At 35.4% G+C, this 10,713-nt stretch overlaps 3 protein-coding genes across 9 annotated transcripts in view; 2 read left to right on the top strand and 1 right to left on the bottom strand.

Moving 5' to 3' along the window:
- Positions 1-454: 454 nt before the first annotated feature.
- setb (SET nuclear proto-oncogene b) lies at positions 455-3,895 on the top strand. Of its 2 annotated transcripts, none has more exons than XM_042747664.1 (8): positions 455-743; positions 1,717-1,774; positions 1,874-2,016; positions 2,106-2,209; positions 2,296-2,409; positions 2,498-2,668; positions 2,746-2,884; positions 3,049-3,895. In XM_042747664.1, exons 1-8 carry the CDS (start codon positions 671-673, stop codon positions 3,051-3,053), a joined length of 807 nt encoding a protein of 268 aa, XP_042603598.1. In that variant the 5' UTR covers positions 455-670; the 3' UTR covers positions 3,054-3,895. The 2 variants fall into 2 exon arrangements, with proteins under 2 accessions (XP_042603598.1, XP_042603597.1); XM_042747663.1 differs by having other exon boundaries at positions 2,746-2,889.
- A 3,960-nt stretch (positions 3,896-7,855) lies between these two features.
- On the top strand, positions 7,856-9,989 carry dync2i2 (dynein 2 intermediate chain 2). Its single transcript, XM_042747854.1, is given in 7 exon segments — positions 7,856-8,021; positions 8,114-8,213; positions 8,216-8,241; positions 9,193-9,302; positions 9,304-9,385; positions 9,472-9,527; positions 9,782-9,989. Coding segments are annotated over 7 exon segments (693 nt in total). The 5' UTR covers positions 7,856-7,910.
- Positions 9,990-10,106: 117 nt separating this feature from the next.
- sptan1 (spectrin alpha, non-erythrocytic 1) overlaps positions 10,107-10,713 on the bottom strand; it is a 32,857-nt gene continuing 32,250 nt past the window's right edge. For all 6 annotated transcript variants that reach the window (XM_042747650.1, XM_042747651.1, XM_042747653.1 and 3 more), the window contains 2 exons: positions 10,671-10,713; positions 10,107-10,565 (listed from right to left, as the gene is read on the bottom strand). The exon at positions 10,671-10,713 is cut by the window's right edge and continues 105 nt beyond it. In XM_042747650.1, coding sequence (XP_042603584.1) covers positions 10,440-10,565; positions 10,671-10,713 — 169 coding nt within the window. In that variant the 3' untranslated portion in view covers positions 10,107-10,439. The remainder of the gene's footprint in view (positions 10,566-10,670) is intronic.

Below are 10,713 nucleotides of genomic sequence, written 5' to 3'. Positions count from 1 at the left end.
ATAAAACATACAATTAAAAATTCAAAAATAATAATAAAAAATAACAATATTACTGCAAAATTTACTGTACTTTTCATCGAATGAATGCAGCCTGGATTTATATTATTATTTAAGAGATTTGTATCCAAAACATTAAAAAATCAGTGTGTTTGATAATTTAATAATCAATTCGATATTTCTTATAATTAAATTTTTTACTAAGTGTGAAAAATATTTTTGCCCCAATATTTCTGCCCCAATTTGTGTCTTATTTTTTATTTGAAATATAACCTATCAAAATTATATTATATTATATTATATTATATTATATTATATTATATTATATTATATTATATTATATTATATTATATTATATTATGTTATATATATATATTATATTATATTATATTATATTATGGTTGCCCAGGAGGAGGCGTGGCTCTTTATTCTCCTAAAGCGCGTACATGTCAGAAAGGAGGAGGTGCGCGCGGTGTAATACGCGTCTCTGGCTCGAGTGAGCGTGTGTTGTATGTGTGGAGGGGAAGCGCAACACACGTTGTGAGATTCGCACTTCTAAACTGAGCTAGAACCAACTTTATTTCCCCTTCTTTCGCTTTCCTCGAGCGGAGGAGGACGTCCCGGAGTCTTTGTTTTAGGAGTAAGAAGGCAGATCACCGGCTGTGGGGGAATAATGTCGGCTTCGGCGGCGAAAGTGAGCCGAAAGGAGCAGAACTCGAATCACGACGGAGCGGACGAGACCTCGGGTAAAGTAATGGCGGCCTCCTGCGCACCGCCATTTTCAGTAACTTACACTTATTGCGTTTAAAGCACGAATATCAATTTTAACTAGCCGCTTGGCGTTTATTTGAACCTTTAAGCGAAGCCCGAGTTTCTGCCCGTTTAACCCAGCAGAAGTGGGTGTAATTTCAGTAAAGGGATGTTGCGCGCACCGGAGGCCATGTTTCCTCGCGCGGCGGCTTCATTGTAAGTTACCACGCGCGACGAACATTGCGCTCGCACGCCGTTTAGTTTACGAAAACTTCACATTTCCCGGTCGTTTCCGCTTATTGATTTGCTCAGCTGTGTATTTTTGAAACCAGTGTGTCTCGAGTGTTATTTGTGCGCTGTATTGCGCCCATGTTGTGTGCTAATAGGCTAACTGGTTATTGTGTCTTCCCCGCCATCACGAGCCGTTCCCGCATGTGTCACCAAACCACGCCGCCGCTGCATCACAAATCACCCTAGAGGTGTTTAACGACGCTCAAGCGGGTCGAAATTGCATTCTGATCCAAGCTAACTTACATGCACGACAGTAATGTGTAATTCATGGGTAGGAAAGTAAATCTGGCCCAACGCGTGGCCTCCTCCTCCGTTTAAACCTCGCGGCCTTGCGCAGCTGCTGCTGAAACTGCACCGGATTGAGCTGGTCGTCTGGCGTTAACACCACGCTTTCACTTTTAATTTATGTCTGTTGCTTTGAATAGGATGAGGCTGCGTAAAATAATGTTGCTTTGTTTTGTTATATAGATTTAGGAAATAGATCGTGTTTACATTGTACGAATGCATTGTTTGTTTAGTATGTAACCGCTGCACGTGTGTAATTTCTGAAGTCATGCTTTTGTTAGTCCGTATATAAGATTCGCATGCACGTGTAATTTTGTCCTGCAACTTTTCGCAGGATATTAATGGTATAGCGAATTAGCATTTGTGTTAATTTTACGATTTGTTGCATTTCAGAAAAAGAGCAACAGGAGGCAATTGAACACATTGATGAAGTACAGAATGAAATCGACAGGTAAGTCTGCCAAGTTGCTGAAGCATCACTTATAAGTTTACGTTTAATGCCCATTTTATTTATAAATTTGTATTTTTCCGCTTTTATTGCGTTCCTCAGATTGAATGAGCAGGCAAGTGAGGAAATTTTAAAAGTCGAGCAGAAGTACAATAAGTTACGTCAGCCATTCTTCCAGAAGAGATCAGAACTCATAGCCAAAATTCCAAACTTCTGGGTCACAACATTCGTCAACCATCCACAAGGTGAGATGATGTGTATTACACTGAGACTAGTTGATGTAAAATATGGTTTACTCCTGAAATAGATTAAAATTGTTATTTTTGACTAACAGTCTCAGCCTTGCTCGGTGAGGAGGATGAAGAATCACTTCATTACCTGACCAGAGTGGAGGTCACAGAGTTTGAGGACATCAAATCAGGGTACAGAATAGATTTCGTAAGTACCCCTTTTCATCTGGTTGAAAGTAATGCATAGCTGTGACAAACCAATTGTCTGACCTGTAATTGTATCTTCTCTTGCAGTACTTTGATGAAAATCCATACTTTGAAAACAAAGTCCTCTCAAAAGAGTTCCACTTGAATGAGAGCGGTGACCCGTCTTCAAAATCCACTGAAATCAAATGGAAGGCTGGAAAGGTGGGTTAACATTTCATGTTTTTGGGGTCTGTTTTGTCTTGATGCCACTTCCTATTGGGTGTCCGTTAACCGGTTATGTGTGATGCAGGACCTGACGAAGCGTACTGGACAGACACCGAACAAGGCAGGGAAGAAAAGGCAACATGAAGAGCCAGAGAGCTTCTTCACTTGGTTCGCCGATCACTCCGACGCAGGGGCAGATGAACTCGGGGAGGTCATTAAAGATGACATCTGGCCCAACCCTCTGCAGTACTACCTGGTGAGAAATAATATTGCATTACTGCATGTGTATATAAGTGTCAGAACTTGTACTTATCTTTTCCCCTATCTTCTCAGGTTCCGGATATGGATGATGAAGAGGGTGAAGGTGATGAGGAAGACGATGAGGAAGAGGAGGAGGGTTTGGAGGACATCGACGAAGAAGGGGACGAGGATGAGGGAGAGGAGGATGAAGAGGAGGATGATGGAGAAGATGGTGAGGTGAGAATTATTTAAAGCTTTGGCTTTAATTTGAGTGTTAATTACACTTACTTTGTATTGTAATGCATGGCAGTTATTTTGATTTAAAATGTATTTGTAAGAACTTCAGAAACTGGCACAGTTTGACCCTAAATTAATTTTTCTTCTCTTCTTTTTCAGGATGATGGTGAGGATGACTAAAGGCTGATAAGGACATATTCCAACACTCGTACCTGTTCTTTCCTTTTTGAAATCATCCTCCAACCATGGGAGCAAAAAGCTTTGTTTTTATTAATTATTATTTTTTTTTTTGTGCTCCATCTTCTGTTCTCCTGAAGCCTCTCCTGTCCTGACCATGTCTAAACCCAGTTAATTCCCTGGACACACAGTTCCTGCATTGGAAAACTAGTGGCACCTCGTTGCTGAAGCCTCTTGCGTCATCTTTAATTACGACCATCTCCAAAGACAAATACACAATATTACCGATCTGCACGTCATCCTCTGTAGACTAAACTGAAGTAAATAGCGGTTTATATATTAAGTATATGAAATGATTTTTTTTTTCTCTGTGAATGGTTGTGAGTTGAAGTAATAAGCCATGGTGCAGTGATCTAATCATAGCGTACATACCTAGCCACTCTTCTTTCTTTTTCTTTTGTATATTTTCTTTAATGCAGAGGTGGGCCCCAAAGAGTTGACACTGTTTTTCTTATGTGATATATTGGACAAAAGGAAAGCACCAGCTAGCTTCTGTCACCTCTTGTAAATGTTTTGGGGTCAATATCAGGGTATGGCAGTTATTATTGTTGACAGTTCAGTGGGGTCGGGTGGGGCAAGTGGGCATTTGACACATCAACATTTGGGTTTATGTTGATTGAATTTTCATTGTAATGTTTTACAGACACCCATGAGGTTTGAAACATTTTTAATAAAAACAAAACACAAAAAAAAACTTCCTCTTGTAATTTTGAGCTTGGCTAATTAAAGGATTATTTAAATGAGATAATAAAGCCTGTAGAATCTTAAAGAACTCTACAAGTGGTCTTTTCTCCACCTGCTTTCTTTATTGGAGATGTACAAATGAACATGTACAAGGATTTTACACACTTTTGTTTAAATGTTTTGGTACATCTTTAAAAAAAAAAATGTAAGCATAATTTTTAAGTTTGTTTGGCTTATTGTTGAATTGTATGTCCTTAACAACTAAACAATCACACTTTGAGGTATTGCAGACAGCTGGGTTATTACTACAATTCAGTCCCTTTTAACTCCTACAAACAAGTTATGGCTTTTATAAGGTATCATTTTAACTGCTTAGAGCTCTAAAGAGTCTGCTTAAAAGGAGACTTTTTATTACATTACATACTTTTTTTTTTTTTTTCCAAACTCAATTTAAGTCATTTTGATTTATTGGACTATGGTTATTTTCCCAAAGCAGATTATTAAATGTCTTACACCAAAATATCCATTACATTTTTATTTAATGGTATGGTGAAAGAAAAGAAGAAATATCTATGCCTATTTATTAGATTGATATGTTTTTTATTATTATTTAATTTTAATTCTTATAGTGATAATTCTAATAATTATATATAGGGTTATTGTGTTTTCTGATTGTGATGCTGATCATAAATGGTGAAGTATATCATGCACACCAAGTTAGAGGATATCCAAGGGAAAAATAATATTTTATCACTTTAAATTAATTTATTAACAATAAAATATGCTTCTAAACGTATAATTCCAACATTAATAAGATGGCTTATCATTCACACACCATGTACATGTAAATTTAATAAGTGAGTCACCATGTTACCTCAATAACAATTATACGTATTATTATTTTTTAAATATTTTATCTTAAAGTAAACCTAAATCACGAGTTTTTGGAGTGGATACGTGAGAAAAAAAAATGTTAAGGGATCAGTAATAAGATCAGTATACATGATATAAAAAATGAACGGCGACATACAGGTGCATCTCAATAAATAAGAATGTCGTGGAAAAGTTTATTTATTTCAGTAATTCAACTCAAATTGTGAAACTTGTGTATTAAATAAATTCAATGCACACAGACTGAAGTAGTTTAAGTCTTTGGTGCTTTTAATTGTGATGATTTTGGCTCACATTTAACAAAAACCCACCAATTCACCATCTCAACAAATTAGAATACTTCATAAGACCAATTAAAAAAAAAAAAAAATTTTTTTGTGAATTGTTGGCCTTATCGAAAGTATGTTCATTTACTGTATTCAGTACTTGGTAGGGGCTCCTTTTACTTTAATTACTGCCTCAATTCGGCGTGGCATGGAGGTGATCAGTTTATGGTACTGCTGAAGTGCTCCTAAATTTCTTGGTAAATGGGTGCAGTGACATTGGTTTTCAAAAATCACAATGGACCAACATCAGCAGATGACATTGCACCCCAAATCATCACAGACTGTGGAAACTTAACACTGGACTTTAAGCGACTTGGTCTATGAGCTTCTCCACCCTTCCTCCAGACTCTAGGACCTTGGTTTCCAAATGAAATACAAAACTAGCTCTCATCTGAAAAGAGGACTTTGCGCCACTGGGCAACAGTCCAGTTCTTCTCCTTAGCCCAGGTAAGACGCCTCTGACGTTGTCTGTGGTTCACTTGCTTAATATGATAAACAAGAATAAAGGGTTTGTGTAATAATTTTTTTTTTTTTAATTATTATTATTTTTAATGCCCAAAAGGCACCGAGTTATAAGAACGGCCCAGCAAAAAATGTCCTTTTCATACAACACTGAAACTGCGGAGAGTAGGTTGACCAATCAGAAGCTAACACCAATGACGTACAGCGGACAGCCAGTCATTGATTGGCTCACGGTATCACGGATGTCACGGAAATAGAGGAACGAACAACGATGTGCAGTGACCAAATACAATAAAATAACTTTCAAAATTAGCGATAAGAAGTGTTTTCCCATCATAGGAGCAGATATTGATTCGCCCAACATAAAACAGTTATATATATATATATATATATATATATATATATAATATATATATATATATATATATATATATATATATATACAGAGCTGGGTAGTAACAGATTACATGTAATCTGGATTACGTAATCAGATTCCAAAACTCAAGTACTTGTAATTAGAGTAAACTACTTTTTAAAATACTCGTAATCAGACTACAGTTACTTTTTTATGGATTACATGATTACATATTATTTACACAATGGTAATAAGTTGTTTACAAATCATTGATTCTCCTAAATGTCCTTATTTTTAACGTTTATATTTTTTCATAATAAACCTGACGCTAAAATACGTTCGTGATTCTTCGAGTTTTTCCGGCGTGTCAGAATCACGCTAAGAAGAAATCAGCAACAAGATAATGGAAAATGGAGGGGAACGCAGCCTTTAATCACTGGATGTAATGACATCATTTCATTTAAAAAAAAAATTGGAAAAATGTCACTGTTCAGTGTAAGATCTGCCTACTAAGGATTAATTTGCTGTCCACTGAAATCTTTGACCTAGCAAATTTATTGCTGGGAATTTCATGTTCTTTAATATATTTTTTGTAATGTTGATTTTTCTTCATTGTTACTACCTTATGCACTTCAAGTGTTTTGAGATGAAATATATTTTTTGGACTATATTTTTTCTTTGTATCTGTCAAAATAGTACAAGATTAGGCTAATTCAATTTATGTGATATCAAATAAGGGTTAGCACAAATGTAATCTAAATGTAATCAGATTACGTTACCAAAAATGTGTAATCTAAGAGATTATATTACTGACTACAAATTTTGTCTTGTAATCTGTAATCAGTAACTGATTACAATTCATAAGTAATCTACCCAGCTCTGTATATATATATACATATATATATATATATATATATATATATATATATATATGATGAATAACCAGAAAATCGTGCTTTATGAAAATAATCGCTACCTCAAAGCTAACTGTAACGTTTTGAGACAAAACATGTTGTAGAGATATGAACATATACAATTTTTTTTTCTGTGATAAAGCGTGAGACATTTTAAACATGTTCACGGTGTTTTTTTTTTTGCGCAGGTGTCCTGCATGTACCGTCTTCAGCATGTTGATGCTCAGGAAAGGGGTTTGCAAGTCACCAGTGTGTCCTGGAACTGCACCGGCTCCGTCATAGGCTGTGGATTAACAGCCCTTTCCTCATACAGACACTTTAAACCACTGTTTTTGGGGTTAGTGTGGATGGTGTTGATTGGAGCAATGAGAAGGCTTATGTGTGCATGTGGAACCTGAACCCAAAGCAGCCAGGTGTTATTATAGACGTAGTCACTCCGGTCATGTGTCTGTGCTTCCATCCTCTGAAACCGTATGTAGTGGCTCGTATGGACTCACATTTACAAAATCAAATGCTTTACATTAAACAAAATATATCTTAAAGAGTGAAACACACACACACACACGTCTAGGTTGATATTTTACCTCAAAATGAAAAATAAAAAAGAAATTGCATAAAGAAATTTTAATTTAGAAGCTTAAAATTTTGCATAAAATGGAAAATTTTGGCATTGTGAAATTATTTTTCAATCATGTTGTGTCAGTTAAACAATACAGAAATAAAAAATCATCCTGTTTGGATGCAATGTTTTTAAATAAGCTCATTTTAAATACTAACACTATTAAAGATAGGATAGATTTTCTTTTTGAAAGAAATTTGTTTAGCATGCATTAAATTGATCAAAAGCGACAGTAAATTCATTTATAATGTTACAAAATATACATTTCATATAAATGGTGTTCTTTTGAACCTTTGAATTGGCCAAAAAAAATTTTATATATATATATATATATATATATATATATATATATATATATATATATACATACAGTATATTTCAACAGTCTCATAAAAAAAAAAACCTTATGCAAGTGCTTTTTTCCAAGTATTTCCATACTTCAGTATTTGCCAATTATATTCCTAAGTGGAATCAAACCCTTAAGTTATTAGGGACAAATAAATATTGATGGCTCTTTTCCAGTGGTCCTCTTTATGGTGTCATGGGGGGCTGTACAGTGGGTCTGGGACACCGGCCGCTCACAGGACCTCATTCTGGCTCAGACGGGAATGTCTGCAGATACTCACCGTGAACCAGTTTATCAGGTATTTAATCTATCAAATAAAAGGTCTGTGACTGAAACATGATGAATAAGCATTCAGTGAGTCATAAATACAGAGTATTTCTGTGTGCACAGGTCAGCTGGGTCCCAGGAGCTCGCAGAGTTCTGCTGTGGACTGTTGATGGAGCCGAAGCCGAAATCATCTTGAGTTCTGGATATGCTCTTGTCCAGCAGCAAGAGCTCAGAGTGGAGCAGCAAGCAAAGTGGGTGTCACAGTATGGTCTTGGCAAATAATTATTTTGTAAAAATTGCAGTCTGTGTGTTTTTCTTTGTGAAGAGGATGTAATGAACGTATAACCCTAAAGAACCACATGGTTTTTACACAAATTAATGTAATTCAGTTTAGATTGGATATCTAATGGTTATTGTAATGATCCCACATAAATCAGAATGAGAGAAAGAATGTGCTAATTAATTATAACTTTCATGGCCTGGTAAATCTTAAAAAGCCTGTCATAAGTTGTCTCATCTCAAAATCAATGGAAAAATATAACAAATTACATTAATGATTAAAAATGTTTTTTTTTTTCTTTTTTACTTTATATGATAAAGACATTTTTGACCAAATTTTTATTACTGTATAATGTGTGACAATGTTATTTTTGTATCATTGAGACAGTATTATAGTTTTTTTTTTTTTATGTTTTATGTTTTGCATTTTCTGTTTTAATTAAAATTTTGGTAAAATTTTAGTAATTGTGTTGTGTGTTTTTGTAATTCCCTTTTTTTTAATATTTCTAATTATAATTGAAGAAAAATTATTGAATTCAATGAATTTTTTTTTTTTTTTTTTTTTTTACAGCTAAATAAAATGAAAATGAGAAATTTTGCTTTGGCAACTAGCTGAAATAAAATAATTTAGATTTATTAAACATTAATTCAGTGACTGTTTATTTTATAACAAGTAACGATATAAATTTTTTTATGATTTTTTAAACTACCTTTTAGCTAAAATAACCCTGGTATGTGACAATAAAAATTATATAGCATGTCATATATATATATATATATATATATATATATATATATATATATATTATGGCAGTATTTTTTTTTTTTTTTCCACAGTGCAATATAACCTTTTGATTTTGGGATGAAATGTGAAAATTATATATTTCACCCTAATAATACAATACAATTGTCTCTCCCTGAAGACCCGAGCTAGCACCAATATAGGAGTAACCTCTGTTGCACTTTCCCCGTGGGACCTGGACACAGTCTTGGTGGGCTCAGAGGGAGGCCTTGTGCTCAAATGCACTTTCAGCAGAGACAGTGGCAGCAGTGTCCCCTGATGGTGAGAGCGTGACACTGCGGGCTTTGTGGTATTTTTTGTGCTTTATTTACTTAGTATAATATCTACTTTAAGGATCATTGGTAATTGTAACATCTGGTGTTTCTGATTTTTAGGAATCTGTTTGTAAGTGTTGGGACAGATAGTTTGGCTCATCTGCACACTTTGCTCCAGCCCCGTACCCTGCTGTCTCTACAGGTATCTGATTCATATACTTTTGGGGTGCGGTGGTCACCCACATGCCCTCTAAATCTTTGTAATTCTCCAAACTGAATTTATATATATATATATATATATATATATTATATATATATATATATATATATATATATATATATATATATATATATATATATGTTTTTTTTTTTCTCCTCAATTTCACATTTTTACCATTTTCATTTTTTTTCTCCATAATTTTTAGGACTGGTTCAAATGTTTGATTTGGGTTGAAGGTCTTTAAGTCCAGTTGCCACAATTGACCAGAACACAAGCGGTCAGCCAACGTATTGCCTGGAGTTCAACCCCAAACACACAAATCTGATGGCAGTGGGCAATGCAGATGAGAGTGTCAACATCAGGCAGCTTAGTGCCGAGTTAACGGAACAAGGTACCAGGCAGATGGCATTGCTGGAACAGCTGGCCAATGAGGTGGCAGACTGAGTCTGTTTTAACTTTGTCATTGGAAACTGTCTTGCTTGAGTGTTCTTAAAACACATTTATTTATGCATTTTATATATATGTACATTTACACCGTAAAATAAAAACACTGACAACTCCTTCCAGTTATAACCAGTAGCGTTTATTTAAGCACACTGCAGTCTCATGGGTGATGTTACAGCATATCCTCTCTATAGGTTTGTTAAATAAAGCAAAGCACTTAACAGCTAAAACAACCACAATAAATGCAGATAGATCCACTACACTATTGTCAGTGAAGCATGAGGAAGTGTCAGATAAATACGCCGGGTTAAGAGTGATAGCAAGATACAGATACTGCTATACTGGCTGCTACAGAGAATTTCAATTCAGATCCATGCAGTTTGGCTGTGTGTTCTTGTGAAGGGGGGAAAACGCATCCCGATTGGTCACTGGCAGGCAGGGAGCGGGGAATCAGTTGACGAAGAGCGAGCGGGTGAATTCCACAAAGTCGAAAGCTGACGGGATCTCGCGGCCCTTGCCGTCCAAGTAGGGCTTCATATGGGAAATGCAGTAGTCTGCCTGTTCCTTCGTCAGGTTCTGTAAACACACAGAAGGTCATTAAGATCACCTTTCTAACACCAAACATGAAAGAAAAAGAGGCCAAGAGTTTGATATTGATCCAATATCAATTGTAAATGGTACCTGGTAGAGTTCTTCCTTGGTGACGTAAGGTTTGTTTTCAGCG

This window comes from Cyprinus carpio, chromosome B21 (assembly GCF_018340385.1).
Source record: "Cyprinus carpio isolate SPL01 chromosome B21, ASM1834038v1, whole genome shotgun sequence".
Lineage (NCBI taxonomy): Eukaryota > Metazoa > Chordata > Actinopteri > Cypriniformes > Cyprinidae > Cyprinus > Cyprinus carpio.
The sequence above is the reverse complement of the archived record's forward strand: the minus strand, read 5'-3'. Positions and strand labels throughout refer to the sequence as shown.